Below are 19,740 nucleotides of genomic sequence, written 5' to 3'. Positions count from 1 at the left end.
TAGTTGAGCCTAGAAAAAATTCTTTTTAAGTATATTATTCTGTGTACTTTTAAAATACTTTAATAGACACATCTATTATTGTTCCTTAAAGTTTTTTAAAGCTAATTTTTATTATGAAAGTATAGACACCGTAAAAGAAAAGTCTAAAGTAATAAATAAGGTGTCCAGCTAACTCTACCCATTGCTGTCCTACTCTCTAGAGAGATTGTCACTGTTAACAGTTTTTATGTATTCTTCCAAAAATTATCCATGTATTTCTTTTAATGTTTATTTATTTATTTTGAGAGAGGGAGAGAACACACTAGTGGGAGAGAAGCAGAGAGACAGAGAATCCCAAGCAGGCTCTGCACTGTCAGCATAGAGCCCAACGCAGGGCTTGATCTCATGAACCCAGAGATCATGACCTGAGCTGAAACCAAGAGCCAGACACTTAACTGACTGAGCCACATAGGCGCCCCCCCAAAATTATCCATCTAAATACTAACGTGTACAAATATATAATTTAAATTTATGATGTATATTAAATACATATTTTATTTGAATATGTTATATATTTGTCAATGAATATGTTAAACATATTATAGAGAGAGACAGTTTACTGACTTAGGATGGTTCAACTTAACGATTTTTCGACTTAATAATGATGTGAAAATGATACACATTCAGTAGAAATCATACTTCGAAGTTTGAATTTTGATCTTTTCCTGGGTTAGCAATATGCAGTACAATACTCTCTTACTGGGTAGTGACAGCAGGCTGCAGCCCGCAGTCAGCCATGAGATTAAAAGGGTAAAACTGATAACCAGGCTGTATCCATGCAGCCATTCTGTGGTTTACTTTCATTGCAGTATTCAATAAATTATGTGAGATAGCCAACACTTTATTATAAAATCAGCTTTGAAGGCTGATGTAAGTGTTCTCAGCATGTTTAAGGCAGGCTAGGGTAAGCTATGTTTGGTAGGTTAGGTATATTAAATGTATTTTTGACTTATGATATTTCCTAAGTTGAGGAAGATCTAAATATAAATATCTATATATTCATATGGATATATTTTCCTTTTGCACAAATGGAATTATGTATGGTTTACCTATTATAATACTATCAGAACATAAGGAATTACCTTATTCTGTTTTAATAGCTGCTTTACAGTGTGCTTTGATGTGGCTGTACCATATTTTAAGCAGTTCCCTCTTGATATTTCATTTGATACAAACTAATGTATAATCTCAAACAAGTTAGGAACTAGGACCAGGAGTAAAATAATCCATTAAATACATAAATAACATGTTATAACTATAATATACAATAAGGTAAGTGAAGGACTAGAAGGAAATATCAGATATAGGTCCACAAGAGATAAATATGTTTAGTTAACTTTTCCAACTCTATATTTATCTTCATAGAGCTGAAAAAAAAAGTGCTGAAGAGAAAGTAGAACACAACTGTGATATTTTAAAATAGTAAATGGAATTTTGTGATATTTTCCATTTTCTGAAGTAACGTTTAAAATACTCGCATCAGGGGTGCTCAGTCAGTAAAGCATGCAACTCTTGATCTCTGGGTCATGAGTTCAAGTCCACATTGGGTTTTAGTTGAGTGTGGAGCTTACCTTAAAAAAAGTTACTCAAATCAATACTCAAAGAGTCAATACTTGAAGCCTCGGAAATCCTATTTTCTCATATTTTTTCTCTGTAGCAAAAAGATATTTATTTAAACTTATATAACCTCAGTTAACATTTGACTATATTAATCCAAATATAAAGCAGAGTTCATTTTAATATGACAAATCTACCTCCCATGGTGGAAATTGGAAGGTATAGGGGTATAGGTGAGGTTTATGAAATAGCAAAGTAAATGAACTCATAAGAGTCATAAACCTTAAATTTTTCTCCTACCTCTATAGACAGGTACCTAATAACACTATCCTTGCTCTTCTAGAGAAGTAGAGCTGGACAATACTCTCTTCTCTTCTCTGAAAGGCTTTATACATATTCTGTTGTGGTCGACATTTTAGAAGGAGCTTAGGTGAGGATATTAGGAACATAATAGCCAAATCTGAAAATAAAAACTCTGGAGTAATTTCCAAGGACTCAAATGATGATCTTGGTCTGAGTATGAATGGATAAGAAAAGGTTGATGACTTATTATGAAAAAGACTTGAGGTTTTATTCTTTTTCTGCTTAATATGAGTAAACAATGTAATATGGCTATTAAAAATACTGTGAATTCAGGTTGTGTTAGTAGAACATAGTATCAAGAGGGAAAAAATGCTAGTTCTGCTTCACCTCTACATTGCTGGTTAAATCACACTCACATCATAATACTATACTGAAAAAGAATATGTTTAAAAACATTTTTTTAAAATGTTTACTTATTTTTGAGAAAGAGAGACAGAGCAAGAGTGGGGCAGGGGCAGAGAGAGGGAGACACAGAATCCGAAGCAGGTTCCAGGCTCTGAGCTGTCAACACTGAGTCTGATGTGGGGCTTGAATCCACAGACTGTGAGATCATGACCTGAGCCAAAGTTGGATGCTTAACTGACTGAGCCACCAGGTGCCCCTGAAAAAAAAATAAATAAATAAAAATTAACCAAATCTGGTCATGAGGAGAGTGGTCAGAATGTTAAAAGGCCTGAAAATTGTCTTATGACATTTTTTTTACCTTTTTAAAAATTTTATTTATTTTGAGAGAGACAGAGACAGCATGACATGGGAAGGGTCAGAGAGAAAGGAAGACAGAGAATCCCAAGCAAGCTGTACACTGTCAGTACAGAGCCTGACACGGGGCTCGAACCCACAAACCATGAGATCATGACCTAAGCCGAAACTAAAACTCAGACGCTAAAATGACTGAGCCACCCAGGTGCCCCATGTCTTATGACATATTAAAGGAGCTAGGAATATTTTATTTTGGAGAAAAGAAAACATAGGACAACTAGAAAGTTGTCTTTGAATATTTGAAGAGATGTCATATTTAAGAAGTATTAAGCTTTTTTTATAATCACAGAAGACAGAACCAGTGGGTATAAATTTCAGTGAAATCAATTTCAGCTTAAATTTATATATTCTCTGTGGGTGAGTCCCACAATTTTCAAATGCTTTATCTGAAATCGTAATAACTGTAAGTTATTATTGTCCCCATTTTATACCTGAGATTCAAAAAATTTTCAGGAAGTGAATGATTTATATGAAGTCACACAGCTAGTAAAGTCTAGAGACTTAGACCAGGTTTTCTGATTTCCAAGTTCAGCAGTCATTCAGGTACATTACATATGCCTAATGAGAGCTTGAAAGAGATTTTTTTTTTCAATTTTAAATGTTTATTTATTTTTGAGAGGGAGAGAAAGCTAGGGAGTGGCAGAGAGACAGAAGGAGAGAGAGAATCCCAAGCAGGCTCCGTGCTGTCAGTGCAGAGCCCTATGTGGGGCTCGAACTCCCAAACCATGAGATCATGACCTGAGCTGAAATCAAGAGTTGGATGTTTACCTAACTGAGCCATGTAGGCGCCCCTGAGGGAGATTTTTTAGGTAATCAAAGGTTAGTTTAAAAATAAAAGATAAAGGAATGTATTCCCAGTGAACCATAGGAAATGTTTGAAAGAGACTGGACAATAAGTAGCCTGGGATATTGTGGAGAAAATTTAATTATCTGATTGGAGATTGAACTTTAAGGTCTCTTTCAAAACTAAAATTTCAAGATTCTGTGAGGACTTCAAATAGATGAAGAACTGGAAGAAAACACCAAAGGTGAGTATAAGAGTTTTCCTAACTGTATATTGAGGAAGGGGGTGTAGAATCATAAAAATGAAGATAAGCCAGAGCAGATATGAAGTCTGATAATAAGTCAAGATACTTGCTTGTTCTGGCATAGTTTATTGAAGTTGGTAGGAAAAAAATGCTTTGAAAAGAAACTAACATTTTTTTTTAAAGTAAAAATATGCTGATCTTTAAGGCATGGCTTGTATACACATATAACTTGGTTTATTCCCGCCAAAATATATTTTATCTTTATAATATCAACATATTTGATTAGCATCAATTTTCTTTCTCAGAGTTTCCCTAGCTGAAGCTCATGCTCGACTGAACTTAAGGAATAAAGTGCTTAAAGAAGATGTACTAATTGCAGCCTTATTGTTTGAAACATCTCTCACACTGAAATATGGTAATCTATTATTAATTTGTTAATGATCACTATAAATAATTATATTTAAATATTCTTAGACTGTTAAAATATCTATAAAATTTTATAAATTTTATAGCATTTATAAAATAAAATGTTATAGATATTTTATTTTTTAATTTTTTAATTTTTATTTTTTTAAATTTAAATCCAAATTAGTTAACATATAGTGTAATAATGATTTTAGGAATAGAATTTAGTGACTCATCACTTACATATAACACCCAGTGCTCATCCCAAAAATGTCCTCCTTAATGCCCCTTGTGCATTTAGCCCAGCTCCCTACTCAACACCCTGCCAGAAACCCTCAGTTTGTTCTCTGTATTTAGGAATCTCTTAATGTCTCTTTGTCTCCCTGTTTTTATATTATTTTTGCTCCCCTTCCCTTATGTTCATCTGTTTTGGATCTTAAATTCCACATATGAATGAAATCATATATTTGTCTTTCTCTGACTTATATTTCACTTCGCATAATACACTCTAGTTCCATCCACGTTGTTGCAACTGGCAAGATTTCATTCTTTTTGATTGCCTAGTAATATTCCATTGTATGTATGTATATATATATACCACATCTTTATCCATTCATCAGTCAATGGACATTTGGGCTCTTTCCATGCTTTGGCTATTGTTGATAACTATAAATAATATTGTTGCTATATACAATGGGGTGCATGTGCCCCTTTGAAACAGCACATCTGTATCCTTTGGATAAATACCTAGTAGTGCAATCGCTAGGTTGTAGGGTAGTTCATTTTTAGTTTTTTGTGGAACTCCATAGTGTTTTCCAGAGTGGCTGCACCAGTTTGCATTCCCACCAACAGTGCAAAGGGTTCCCCTTTCTCCACATCCTCGCCAACATCTGTCATTGCCTGAGTTGTTAATGTTAGCCATTCTGACAGGTGTGAGGTGGTATCTCATTGTAGTTTTGATTTGTATTTCCTTGATAAGGAGTGATGTTGAGCATTTTTTCATGTGTCTGTTAGCCATCTGGATGTCTTCTTTGGAAAAGTGTCTATTCATGTCTTTTGCCCATTTCTTCACTGGATTATTTGTTTTTTGGGTGTAGAGTTTGAGAAGTTCTTTATAGATTTTGGATACTGACCCTTTATCTGATATGTCATTTGCAAATATCTTTTCCCATTCCGTTGGGTGCCTTTTAGTTTTGCTGATTATTTCCTTTGCAGTGCAGAAGCTTTTTATCTTGATGAGGTCCCAGTAGCTCATTTTTGCTTTTGTTTCCCTTGCCTCTGGAGACATGTCAAGTAAAAAGTTGCTGCGGCCGAGGTCAAAGAGGTTTTTGCCTGCTTTCTCCTCGAGGATTTTGATGGCTTTCTGTCTTACATTTATGACTTTCATCCATTTTGAGTTTGTCTTTGTGTGTGGTGTAAGAAAGTGGTCCAGGTTTATTCTTCTGCATGTCACAGTCCAGCTTTCCTAACACCATTTGTGGAAGAGACAGTCTTTATTCCATTGGATATTCTTTCCAGCTTTATCAAACATTAGTTGGCCATATGTTTGTGGGTCCATTTCTGGGTTCTCTATTCTGTTCCATAGATTTATATGTCTGTTTTTGTGCCATTAGCATATGGTTTTGTTGATTGCAGCTTTGTAATACAGCTTGAAGTCCACAGTTGTGATGCCTCCAGCTTTGGTTTTCTTTTTCAGGATTGCTTAGGCAATTCAGGGTCTTTCTGGTTCCATACACATTTTAGGATTATTTGTTCTAGCTCTGTGAAGAATGCTGGTGTTATTTTGATAGGGATTGCTAAAATATTATGTCTATATTAATTATTATTTTAAAAATTAGTAAATTTTTTAAAGTTTATTTATTTATTTATTTTTGAGAGGAGAGAGAGTGAGCACAGGCATGAATGAGGAAGGGGCAGAGAGACAATCCCAAGCAGGCTGTACACTGTCAGCACACAGTGTGATGCGGAACCCAATCCCATAAACCTTGAGATCATAACCTGGGCTGAAATCTAGCACCCACTGAGCCAAGTGAGCCACCCAGGTGCCCTAGAATAATAAATTTTTGTCAGGTAAGGCCTGTTTCAATTTGAACACTTACTAATTGTTTATAGGTAATATAACACGTTCCTTGTTATGCATGATTGCTTGGATTCTGAAACTTTTGCATTGCTTATAGAGTTCTGATAAAACATGTATTAAATACAACATGTAGTGATTCTAAATTTATCTTTCTTTTACTTAAACTTTTTTTCTAATGTTTATTTATTTTTGAGAGAGAGAGACAGAACGCAAGTGGGGGAGGAGCAGAGAGCGAGAGAGACACAGAATTTGAAGCAGGCTCCAGGCTCAAAGCTGTCAGCACAGAGCCCAATGCAGGGCTCAAACCCATGAACCATGAGATTATGACCTGAGCCAAAGTCGGATGCTTAACCAACTGAGCCACCAGGTACCCCATAAATTTATCTTCCTTCTACAATAACATGCAACAGGAACACCTGGGTGGCTCAGTCAGTTAATCATCCAACTCTTGATTTTGGCTTAGGTCATAATCTCACAGTTGGTGAAATCAAGCCCTGCCATGGGGCTCTACACTGACAGCATGGAGCCTGCTTGGGATTCTCTCTCTCCCTCTCTTTCTTCCCCTTCCCCTCATGTTCTCTCTCTCTCTCTCTCAAAATAAATAAATAAACATAAAATAAATAAAATAACAAGCAGCATTCAATTGTCAAGCAGTCCCCTCAATGCAGTTAAGCACAGAGACAAAGAAAATGTGTTCATTTTGTATCACTGCCTTCCTGAATTGCTAGCTATAATACTATGACTATAGCATTTAATTATTTGAAATGAATTTGAGCTTATTATGGTTTTGCTAATAAAAACATAAAAGGGCTCCTAAAGTAAGAGTAAACAGAGTTATTCTCACAAAGCTCTTGCCGAATTGGATCAGACATTAATTTTCATAAGACATTACAATCCTTGAAGCCAAACTCTGGCTCCAACCTTGGGACTTAAAGGATGTATTAACACTGACTTTTTTGTGTGTATATATTCAGTGCTTAAATTTGCCTTAAATTCAATTTATACAGTAATAACGGTTCACAGAAACTCATTAGAACATTAGAACTTTGTTCTATAATTGTCAAAATCAAACATTATTAACCTGGGATTCATGGATACTTAGAGTTCTCGGGACTTGTGAATCTCTAAATTATATGAAAATATTTACATGTATGTGCTTGACACCTTTTTGCTTAGAGAGATGAATGGTAAGTTTTATAAAGTATGTCTTATAGGTTCATGATCCCCAGAAAAAGTTAGTTACCATCCCATGTTAGTTTTATGTACCAAAGGAGAAAGACATTGATTCCCAACCAATACTAAATAACAGGAAGGATACAAAAATATTTTTATTTTTAATTTGCTTTATCTTTTACAGGCTTCCTTTTTTAGAGATTTTATTGTTTTTATTTTTTTAAATGTTTATTTATTTTTGATGGGTGGGGAGGGGCAGAGAGGGGACAGAAGATCTGAAGCGAGCTCCCCGCTGACAGGAGAGAGCCTGTTGTGGAGCCTGAATTCATGAACCAAGAGATCGTGACCTGAGCCAAAGTTGGACACTGACTGAGCCACGTAGGCACCCCAGATTTTTTTTTTAATTTAATTTTTTATTTTTTAAAATTTACATCCAAATTAGCATACAGTACAACAATGATTTCAGGAGTAGATTCCTTAATGCTCCTTACCCATGTAGCCCATCCCCCCTCCTACAACCCCTCCAGTAATTCTCAGTTTGTTCCCCATATTTATGAGTCTCTTCTGTTTTGTCCCTCTCCCTATTTTTATATTATTTTTGTTTCCCTTCCCTTATGTTCATCTGTTTTGCTCTTAAAGTCCCCATATGAGTGAAGTCATATGATTTTTGTCTTTCTCTAATTTCACTTAGCATAATACCCTCCAGTTCCATCCACATAGTTGGAAATGGCAAGGTTTTATTCTTTTTGATTGCCGAGTAATACTCCATTATATATATATACACAATGGAGTATTACTCGGCAATCAAAAAGAATAATATATATATATATATATATATATATATACACACACACACCATATCTTCTTTATCCATTCATCCATCGATGGACATTTGGACTCTTTCCATCCTTTGCCTATTGTTGATAGTGCTGCTATAAACATGGGGGTGCATGTGTCCTTTCAAAACAGCACACCTGTATCCTGTGGATAAATGCCTGGTAGTACAATTGCTGTGTCGTAGGGTAGTTCTATTTTTAGTTTTTTGAGGAACCTCCATACTGTTTCCCAGAGTGGCTACACCAGCTTGCATATCCACCAGATTTTATTTTTTAAAAGTAATCAGGTTTTATTTTTTAAAGTAATCTCTACACCCAATATGGGGCTCAAACCTACACCCAGAGATCAAGAATCACATACTCTACCGACTGAGGCTGCTAGGCGCCCATATCTTTTACATTCTTATTATTTGTATTTAAAAGCATACTTGATAAAATCTAACACACATTTTTTTATGTACCATAACAAAAAAATTCTGCCAATTTTATTATGACATGCTATCAAAATTAAAATATAATTAGATTTCAATAAGAAGACAAAAATTTGTGTCTTTGAATTTAGAAACTATACTATTTATTATTAAGGACCCCTATGGTAGAATATGGCTATTTTCACTTGGTAACTATTTTGTCAAGACTTTCGTGAAGTATTTAAGAAAGCATCTGTCGAGGAATATAAAACTAAATGAAGATTTTTTTTTCCTTTAGTTATTTTTTATTTTCATAATGAATTTCAGTTAGGTATCTTGATTTTTAAGTCTTAAACAAAACAATGTTAAGAGATCCTTAAATGTTGGAGCACCTGGGTGGCTCAGTCAGTTAAGCATCTGACTTCAGCTCAGGTCATGATCTCGCAGTTTGTGGGTTCCAGCCCCACGTGGGGCACTGTGTTGACAGCTCAGAGCCTGGAGCCTGCTTTAGATTCTGTCTCCCTTACTCTTTGCCCCTCCCTTGCTCATGCTCATGCTCTGTCTCTCTCTCTCTCAAAAATAAATAAACGCTAAAAAAAAAAAAAAAAAAAAAAGAGCTCCTTAAGTGTTATTTCAGTTACAGCAGGAAATTGGAAACAAGAAAAAAAAGAAGAAAAAAACATAGCAAGAAATTGATCCCTACTCAGGGACATTTTTCTTGGATGCAAAAAACAATAGGTTGTGCTCATGAACTAGATTTAGAAGTTGGGGCAGAGGGCATAGGGAAGAATTAAAGAAAACTCCCAATTTTCTGCCTTGAGCAACTGAGTGGACCATGATGCCATTTACCACAACTGGGAACAAAGAGAAAAAGGGTTGGGAGAAAAACCAAATTATAGATAGATATGTTTGAGACATCCTACAGAGATACCTTTAGATTGATACAAGAATCTGGAGTTTAGGTGAGGGTTCTAATTTAGAAATTTAATTTGGGAACCATCAGCCCAAAGATGGTACTCATAGCCATGGAATGGATGAAATTACCTGAAATTACCTAGATTGAGATTATACAGAGAACTCCAGGACTGCCCTTGAAGAATTCCAATATTTAGAAATGGGGTTGAGGAGGGGGAACAAACAAAGGAGAATGAGAAGCTGCAGCTACAATGTAGTAAGAAAATCAAGTGTAGTTATAGAAACAAGACAGTTTAAGATTAGATTTTACAGAATTAGGGGAAGATCAAAGCAATAAAATCCTTAAAAAGGTGAGAGGGGATGGGATCCAGAGCACATGTGAAGATATTGGTTTCTAATGAAAGAAGTCACTTCATTATATAGGAGGGAAGACAAATGGATACAGAATCAGGTCTGTATCCATTTGATCATACACTCTACACAAGGTCATCAGCTAAAAGCAAAAGGTTTGAGGAGAGAAGAATGGAATATCATAGTCATGGGGGCAGGAGGCAGAAGAACATTTGTCTTAGACTCAGCAGGGTTGTCTGGCAGGCAGTGGGCATCCATTTGAGGTTTCTGTGATTCATTTAAAGTGAACCCAAGAGATGCCAATTATGTGATTTTCTGCCTAGCAGCCTGAGTGCAGGCATAAAGTAAATTGTTGGGTTCATGCAGAGTTGAGGTTTTTATAGGCGACTGTGATAGAGTGTTGCAGAGGGGTAAGGGAGTGGGGACACTGGCTTGGGATAGATTCTTAAATAGGTTAAAAGAAGGAAGTGAATTGAAGGAAGCCACTTGGAGGTCTTGGGATAGAAGCTGGAAGTATAAGAGGGAAGGGGGATTTGAACTAATGGTTTTGAAGTAAGTTTTTGGTAATGTCAGTTTCCTGTGATTTTCCTATGTGTGGTGGAGGTAGAGGAAAAACTCCAGAGAGGTCTGGAATTAAGAGGGTCATTCACATGGAAATCACTGAATGGCAGGTATTAGGGAATAGAGGAATATTGTGAGCCACGTGCTGAGAACTGGTTGACTTCACCAAGGAAGAGAAAGAGTAGTAAGCCCAAATGGCACGGGGCATCAGCAGAGATTTTTATTAAGAGGAAAGCAGGGACAAGAATGGTCTGGTAGCAGCAAAGGGGCAGCAAGTTAGTCACTGTCTCTGTCTTGTGTTACTAAGGTATGAATGGTGTTTTGAGAAAAAGCAGCTTCACTTTAGAGAGCCACAGGGAAAGCAGTGTTCTCAAGGAACAGTAAGGATTCAGGTAAGATAAAGGGAATGGTAAAGGGAGCAGTCACGGCAGTCTGAGACTATGTTAAGTGCATACTGATAACAGACGGCTCTAGGAAGGTAGGCACTGTCTGCTTGGCTAGCAACTGTACTCCTGGCCAGTCACATGTATGTACTCATTCAATGAATCAACAATGAAACAGAATTTAAGAGCTTAACTCCTAAAGTGGTAGTCAAAAAGTTTTTTTAAGTTGTGGTAAAATATACGTAACATTTACCATCTTAATGATTTTTAAGTGTATAGTTCAGTGGTGTTAAATACGTTCACACTGTTGCCACCATCCATCTGTATAAACCTTTCATTTTTTTCTGTACCCATTAAACAATAACTCCCCAGTCTCTCCTTCCTTCCTCTAGTCCCTGGCAACCACCATTCTTTCTATTTTTATAAATTTGACTTCTCCATGTATCTCATATAAGTCTAATCATATGTGTTTATCTTATGGCTCACTTCACTTCATATAATGTCCCCAAAGGTTTATTGATGTGGTAGCATGCATTAGAATTTCCTTCTTGTTCAAGATTGAATATTCTATTCCATTGTATGTATGTGTACACACGTACACACACACACACCACACACACCATTTTGTTTATTCATTCACCCAACAATGGACCTTAGATTGCTTGCACCTTTGGCTATTGTGAATAATGCTATGAACATGAGTATATGCTTACTTACCTCTTTGAGACCTTGTTTTAAATTATTTTGGGTATGTGTCCATAAATGAAATCCCTGGATCATGTAATTTTTTGAATAAACTGCTACTGTTTTCCATAAGGGTTGCACCATTTTACATTCTCACCAACAGTGCACAAGGGTACATTTTCTTCATATCCTTGCCAACATTTGCTTGATAGTAGCCATCTTTATGGGTGTAAGATGGTATTTCACACCATTTACCTAGTGATTAGTGATGTTGACCATCATTCATGTGCCTATCTTCTTTGGAGAAATGTCCGTTTCTCCTTTGCTGATTTTTGAATTGGGTTATTTTCTTGTTCAGTTGTAGATCCTGTATCAGATACAATTTGCAAGTATTTTCTCCCATTCCATGGGTTGCCTTTTCACTCTTCATTGTAGTATTTGACGCACCAGTTTATTCTGATGTGGTTTAACTTATCTATTTCCTCTTGTTGCCTGTGCTTTAGTGTTATAACACTAGAAATCTAGTGTTACATACATTCTAGAAATCACTGCCAAATCCAATGTCATGAAGCATTTCCCCAATTTTTTGTTTTTCTTAGTTCTTCTGCTTAGGTCTATAAGGGACCAACTTCATTTTTTTTTCTTATGGGTATTGTTTTTTCAGTACCATTTGTTGGAAACTGTCCTTTCCCCATTGGTCTTGGCACTCTTAAAGCATAAATCATTTAACCATGTATTTGAGGGGTTATTTCCAGGCTATTCAATTCCATAGGTTTATGTCTTTTTGTCAGTGGTTCTGAATAATTGAGATTACAATGATGTCTTTATCTTCAGTCATCCGCATAACCTTTATCAAAGTGTTTCCCTACCTTCTAATACCTTCTCTCCCTACTTCTTCCACCTCCTCACAGCACTATTCAGATTCAAAACTCTAAATGACTAGGTCAACAGATAACAAAGTTCTAGTTTCTACACTTACAAAAATGTTATTTTTGAGAGAGAATATGAGCTGGGGAGGGGCAGAGAGGGTGGAGGGGACAGGATTTTGAGTGGGCTCTGCACCGACAGCAGTGACCCCAACACTGGGCTCCAACTCATTAACTGTGAGATCATGACCTGAACCAAGGCTGGACACTAAACCAAGCCACCCATGTGCCTCTCTAGTTTCCATGTTTTAAAACGTAGTATTTTTTCTTGGCTCTGGTAAGTCTGTGTATATACTGAAACTATTTCAACAGATCAGTTTTAAATGATTATTGAAATATTCTATTAAATAGGTCAGAACTTAAAAACTCTTATTGGGGGGGCCTGGGTGGCTCAGTAGATTGAGCATCCTACTTTTTTAAAGTTTGTTTGAGAGTGGGGGAGGGGCAGAGAGCGAATCCCAAGCAGGCTCAGTGCTGTCAGTGCAGAGCCTGACGTGGGGCTCAATTCCATAAACCATGAGATCATGACCTGAGCCAAGATGAAGAGTCAGATGCTTAACCAACTGAATCCCACAGGTGCCCCAATCATCTGATTCTGCATTTCAGCTCAGGTCATGATCCCAGGGTCGTGGGCTCAAGACCCACAGCAGGCTCTGTGCAGAGTGTAGAGCACGGTTGGGATTCTCTCCCTCTGCCCCTTTCCCCAGCTTGCACTCTATAAAACAAAACAAACTCATACTATTTTGCTGAAAATGTGATTTCACATTTAGCATTTTAAGGACTTCTCATTTACACTTTTTTCCTTAGGGGCCACTGTATTTTGTGTTGCTCCAAATGCAGTATTTCCATTTGAATTGTATAATGAAGAATATTTGGAGCAAAGGGATATCTATTTGAATCAATGCCAACAGCAGCTCCAACAGTTTATTGCCACATATGGACCTGGGACAGCTATTTTCACTAGTGATGAATAGGCAATCTGAGGAAAATCATTTTCTTCACTCATTATTTAAGCAGTGGAAAGGTGTGATTCTGAAGTAATGCTTCAGGTAATACTATGTATGGTAGTACATTAGAAGGCTATCTTAAAAATATAAAAGGTCTCATTATTAAAAATCTGGTCGGGGGACCTGGGTGGCCCAGTTGGTTAAGCGTCCGACTTCAGCTCAGGTCATGATCTCACGGTTCGTGGGTTCGAGCCCCGCATTGGGCTCTGTGCTGACAGTTCAGAGCTTGCTTCAGATTCTGTGTCTCCCTCTCTGCCCCTCCCCTGCTCATTCTCTCAAAGAATAAATAAACATTAAAAAAATAAAAAAAAGAATCTGGAAACTAAGCAATGTTTAAAAACGGTCACTTTTATGTAGTTCTACTTGTCACAAGATGGCAATAACAGTCTAAATGAGAATATTTACCTAAAAATAAATCATTTTTCTCGCACCTGTGAACCTGACAAATGGAGTAAATAACAGCAACATAAAGCAGAAGCCTCCAATTTAAGGACATTTCCTACTTCATTACTTTTTATGTCCATTATATAGTTTTGGAAGCCCTAATTATGAATTCAGGGAAAGCTTGGAAATTTTCCATTTTTTAAAGCCAGGTTAAATGAAAAAAAGTAATTTATAACAAATCAAGGGGTAAGAATTGGCTCCTTGAACCTAACTGGTTACAAGAAAGGCACCAAAAGGCAAACCCAATTTGCAAACCATCTTCATTTTTGGAGGGAAGAGATCTATTCTGAAAAGGTGTGTGTGGGGAAAGAGAAAATATATTTAACTTGTAAAATCCCCAAATCCTTTTCATTTTTCAAAGGTTTAATATGTTAATTTTTAAAATGTTTTTGAGAGAACAGTGTGAGTGAGGGAGGGCCAGAGAAAGGAGACCCAAAATCTGGAGCAGACTCCAAGGCCCAAATGGGGCCTGAATATACCAACCAGGAGATCCGGACCTGAGCCAAAGTTGGACACTTAAAGCAGTTGAGCCACCCAGGTGTCCCAATAAGTTAATTATAAAAAAAATAAGATACTACCATGCCGATTCTTTAGAAACTGGCACTTTATGGAGCTAAACCATAAAGGTTGACAGCTCTCTATAGGCCTTTGACAAATCATTCCTACTCATTCAAAAGTATTTACTGAATATTCACTAGTTTCAGAGACTTGTGTTACTTTTTCAGAATGCAAAGCTAGTTTTGTTTTTGTCTTTTAAGCTTTTATGTATTTTTTGAGAGTGTGGGAGAGAATCCCAAGCAGGCTTCATGCTCAGTGTGGACATGGGGCTGGGCTCCATTTCATGACCTGAGCCGAAATGGAGTCAGCAAAGCCAGTTTTTAAAAACAATTTACATATTACAGTTCTAGAATTCTAGACTTGCCATAATGAAATTATAACCTAGATAAAAGCACTCAACAGGGGAAAAGCAAGATTTAGCTAAGTTCAAGTCTTCAGAGTTAAGAATTCAGCTTTAGAATTCCTATAAATTCTAAGTCCTGGTTGGAATGGACTGTCCAGTCACTATTTCCCTTAATATGACATGTTATTATTTGTACTAAGATCACAATTTTTTTTGTTCAAAGGCAAAAGCAAAGAATAAGATTAAAACTTAAACTATGTAGGTCACAGGTGAAATCTTTATTTGTAAGGGATAATTCGTTAAGGTGTTTAGGAGATTCCAAATACTTATTTATTGATAAAGAACATACTTTCTTAAAGTATGCTAAAAACAAATCTGACTAGTAATTATGGAACTGGAGATGTTTAAACACTCGATATATTTTAAAGATAGCAGACTTTACTGCCCAACAGTTAAAAGTATTCAAGCATGTATTTCTCTACAAAACTTATTGTGAGGTGATCAATGTTAAATAAAGTATTTATTCATGTCTTCTTGACCAATTCTTCATTTTTCCTTCCAACTGCATGCCTCTGGGGAAAAATATCAGAAACCAACAATGAAAATCACTCCATAGTCAAAATCAAAGGAGAATCAGACTTCTGACAACACACACACAGGCAACTTAACAGGATATGGCCCTAAGCCTTTGGAGTTTCAGATACTTTTGAATTATTATTAGCTGTGATTGCCAGAATTACTTACCGAGGCAATGAAGAATTTTTAACCACAACAGTTATGGACTTGGACATTCATCTGCAGCTACCTACATGCTGAAAAGAACATATAACCCATTTTAATGAAAAATTGCATTATACTTGAGTAATTCACATAAACAATATACATAACTGGCATCTCAGTCTTCAAATTATTTCTTCAAAGAAACCCTCAGCTGGGTAAACGGCAAAAAGTAATTGAAGTCATCATTGTGCCAGTTACTAAACCTATCTAGGTCAAAAACCTACTAAATGTTTTTAGTACTGCTTTTCATAGGCAGTACCATAAATACATAACAAAGCACAGTGTTTAACATTAAGTTTTGGTACCTCATTACATGCAGTTGTGCTCCTAGTGGTTTTATCACAGCCATCCTCAGATGTTTTTGGAAAACATCACAACGTTCATCTTCAACTCATAGGCTCTGTTGTACCTAGAAATCAAAATATTTCATTGTGAATTCTCATTTGTACTTGCCATCTGTTTGGCATCTTATATGCAGGAATGGTCCAGTAAGACTTTTTCATTCTCATCAGGAGCCATAAACATTTTACTTACAACCTTCCTGACTCCCATCTAACTTTTTATAAAAACTACTAACATTTGAGGCCATATACTGGAATAATTTTGTTATTTAACACATCTCTCATGGAATGAAGTACTTTCTGCTTAGTTCTACTTTTTTTGGTAGTCCAAACGGATAACCCCAAAATTTAGAACCTCTGTAATGGCTTGAACAGATTAGTACTTTTGACTGTTTAGGCCCTAATAATTCTATAAATGATCTTTCCAAGCTGGAAATGGGTTTATTAGCATGGATAGGAAAAATTGTGGCTATATATAGGATGTTCTTTACTGTGGCAGTATCGATGTTAGGACATGATGGTCCTAATGAGTACCTAGCCATTGCTTTTCTGTCTCAGAGCTTGACAAGGATGAGATGAGTCAGGTTAAAGGTTAGATGTATAAAAACAAGTGTGTAGACCTCCAACTAAAGCATCACAATGGCAAATCTAATGTAGTTTTAGAGCAGATACATTATGTTGACATCATTATTGGACAGTCTTGTAGAATTAAGTCCCAGGTCGCCTGAAAGCACACTTAGGTAGTGCAAAGAATGGCCAGGGCCACAGATCATCTCTTACAGCACCCCAGGAGGGTAAATCATTGAACCAGACAGCTACTGGAAATGATTTATGAAGACACATCAAATGTTGTACCCTGCAAAACAATTTATCATTTTCAAGTCTGGAAATAATTTCACATTGTCAATATTAGGAACACAAACTGTTAGTTATGAATAATACCAACTTGGAAAGTTTCAGTGTAATGAGATTCATGGGAACTACTGACAACTATATGCATAATCTCATTTGTGTAAATCCTACAAGAATGTTTAGTGATACATATTTGTAACAAAACTGCTGTGCCTGCTTCGGCAGCACATATACTAAAATTGGAACGATACAGAGAAGATTAGCATGGCCCCTGCGCAAGGATGACACGCAAATTCGTGAAGCGTCCCATATTTTTGAGGATGTGGAGAAACGGGAACCCTTGCACTGTTGGTGGGAATGCAAATTGGTGCAGCCACTCTGGAAAAGTGTGGAGGTTCCTCAAAAAATTAAAAATAGACCTACCCTATTATCCAGCAATAGCACTGCTAGGAATTTACCCAAGGGATACAGGAATACTGATGCATAAGGGCACTTGTACCCCAATGTTTATAGCAGCACTCTCAACAACAGCCAAATTATGGAAAGAGCCTAAATGTCCATCAACTGATGAATGGATAAAGAAATTGTGGTTTATATACACAATGGAGTACTACGTGGCAATGAGAAAGAACGAAATATGGCCCTTTGTAGCAACATGGATGGAACTGGAGAGTGTGATGCTAAGTGAAATAAGCCATACAGAGAAAGACAGATACCATATGGTTTCACTCTTATGTGGATCCTGAGAAACTTAACAGAAACCCATGGGGGAGGGGAAGGAAAAAAAAAAAGAGGTTAGAGTGGAAGAGAGCCAAAGCATAAGAGACTCTTAAAAACTGAGAATAAACTGAGGGTTGATGGGGGGTGGGGGGGGGAGGGTGGGTGATGGGTATTCAGGAGGGCACTTTTTGGGATGAGCACTGGGTGTTGCATGAACACCAATTTGACAATAAATTTCATATATTGAAAAAAATAAATATTAAAAAAATATAAATAAATAAATAAATAAAACTGCTATCCTTCCCACTCAGCTCAAAAAGCTAAGAGCCAGGATACAAAATCCCAGATGAGAGGCACCTCAGGAGTTATGAAGATAGGTTGAAGGCAGGAGTTATGTGATAGGTAAAGAATTAGATGCTAGAGTAATGAGAAAAATCACAGTTCTTAAATGGTGTGGTGGGCTCCGTATTTATTATGCTTCAGGATTTACCTGTTATCAGTATTTTTACCAAAAATTTGGTTTTAAAATCCCCAGTATTTAGCAATAAAAGTAGGATTGATGCCACTTATGCCTCAAAATAAAGATGACTAATACCAAATGTAAACTATTTTTAGCCATCAAATGCCCTGGTGACAGCAACATATTTGGGAGGAGGTAACAACAAAAAAGCCCGACACAGGATTATACCGTTTCATCGATGAGGTATTAATACCATTTTAAAGTATTTAAGTAATCTCTATATCCAAAGTGGAGCTCAAACTGACAACCCCCACCCCAAGATCCTCCAACTGAGCCAGCCAGGCGCCCCAATAACTTGTTTTTGAATAGGCAACACGTTCTTCCAGCCTCCCAGCTGTTGACCAGTTTCTTTAGTATTATGTCCAGAAATACACATCTCTATATAAATGCAAGCATCTAAGGGTAGAGCAGGCATTTATGGCTTAGGGAGGTTCTAAACAGTACATACTGTTCTCCCAACTTCAAAACATCACGTTTTTAGAAGATATTTACAAAGGAAGATTCACAAACACATGCGACAAGTCACTGTCCTAAGTCGCTACCAGAACTGTTACTAAACTGATAACAATTTTAAAAGCCAATCACAAACTACAGTTAAGTAAAGGTTGTCTTTAATATCCTAGAAATAATGCCTTTCCCCTTTTATAAAATGCTTGCGTACTACGAATAAATAAGTCGCCCACTAAGGGACCCTAAAACCGTCTAGGCTGCACACAAGGTTTTGCTGGGGATACAAAATTGCTCCGGAGGCCCCGGCGTACACCAAAACCACGCGCCATACCTTCCAGCCGCCTCGAAACCACCTCAATCTGAGAAAGCCCTTTATTAATTTTTGACTTTAGAACAGTCGAAACGGGCGTTTACTTAAAAAAAGGGTCAGTAGAGACTCGCGGCTGGTTACTAAAAAATGCGACAGAGCCAATAACCCAGGACGCTCTGGGTGGCAGAAGGGGAAGGCTGCCTCCCGGGCCGACCTCGCGGCCATGCCGCTTACTCGGTTGCGCTCGGCAAGGTCGGAGGCCCTTTACACGGGGGCCCCAGGGCAGAGACCAGAGGCGGGCCTGGGTTCCGGCAACGAGTCGGGTTCCCGGTAGTAACAGGTTGAACTAAGACCGCAAGGACTCCCACCTCGAAGGACCCAGCGACTGGTCCGCTGGCGCTGCCGCCCGGGCCGCATGACTGACCAAGCTTCGCAAGCCCTCCTCCGTCGACAGCCGCGCGGAAAAGAAAGCACAGCTTCTTCCGTTGGGCTTTTGGGGCTCCGGGCCCCTCCCCTTCCGGGCCCTGGCCCCGCCTCCGACAGGGGAGCTTGTGTCTGGCGGCGGAGTCCGTGCTAAGCACCAGGGCGGTCGTTGGGGCTGCGTTCTCAACGTCTGGGTGGCGCTACCCTGAGATCTGCGTTTCTCCGACTGCGGTGGAGTGCTACACCGTAAGTTCATATTGAAGGGAACTTTTGGAGGCTTTCAAGGCTCATGAGGAGCTATTTCACCCAGAGCTATTTCACCGAGTATGCAAACGTGTAGTCTGTCAGTTTGTAATGGACCCAAAAGAGCGGGAAATATTCCAAAAAGGAAGGGTCTCCCATTCCCAGTACTATATATTTGCTTAGTCTTCTACTCCCCCACGTAGTTCAGTGCTTAAAAAAACTGGTGGTATTGGACATCCCAATTTAGAATAAGGGTATGTGGAATCGACCCCATCAAAC

The 19,740-nt window shown here is 37.6% G+C and overlaps 1 protein-coding gene, 1 long non-coding RNA gene and 2 other non-coding genes across 7 annotated transcripts in view; 2 read left to right on the top strand and 2 right to left on the bottom strand.

Annotated features, from left to right (window-relative positions):
* The window catches only part of MCMDC2 (minichromosome maintenance domain containing 2), a 39,061-nt gene extending 24,093 nt beyond the window's left edge, over window positions 1–14,968 (top strand). For 3 of the 4 annotated variants that reach the window (XM_053208200.1, XM_015077705.3, XM_053208199.1), the window contains exons 14-15: window positions 4,052–4,161; window positions 13,278–14,968. In XM_053208200.1, coding sequence (XP_053064175.1) covers window positions 4,052–4,161; window positions 13,278–13,444 — 277 coding nt within the window. In that variant the 3' untranslated portion in view covers window positions 13,445–14,968. The remainder of the gene's footprint in view (window positions 1–4,051; window positions 4,162–13,277) is intronic. The other variant, XR_003415109.2, reaches the window with a different exon arrangement.
* A 113-nt stretch (window positions 14,969–15,081) lies between these two features.
* Window positions 15,082–19,321, bottom strand: LOC106979775 (uncharacterized). The gene is made up of 4 exons (XR_001430976.3): window positions 19,164–19,321; window positions 15,908–16,011; window positions 15,567–15,634; window positions 15,082–15,394 (listed from the first exon to the last, which is right to left on the bottom strand). It is a non-coding gene; the product is annotated as an uncharacterized LOC106979775 (long non-coding RNA).
* Window positions 15,709–15,797, bottom strand: LOC113594773 (small nucleolar RNA SNORD87). The gene has a single exon (XR_003415216.1). It is a non-coding gene; the product is annotated as a small nucleolar RNA SNORD87 (small nucleolar RNA).
* LOC113594775 (U6 spliceosomal RNA) lies at window positions 17,005–17,111 on the top strand. Its single transcript, XR_003415218.1, has one exon. It is a non-coding gene; the product is annotated as a U6 spliceosomal RNA (small nuclear RNA).
* Window positions 19,322–19,740: the final 419 nt, after the last annotated feature.

The sequence above is a fragment of the Acinonyx jubatus genome, chromosome F2 (assembly GCF_027475565.1).
Source record: "Acinonyx jubatus isolate Ajub_Pintada_27869175 chromosome F2, VMU_Ajub_asm_v1.0, whole genome shotgun sequence".
NCBI classification, from domain to species: Eukaryota; Metazoa; Chordata; class Mammalia; order Carnivora; family Felidae; genus Acinonyx; species Acinonyx jubatus.
The sequence above is the reverse complement of the archived record's forward strand: the minus strand, read 5'-3'. Positions and strand labels throughout refer to the sequence as shown.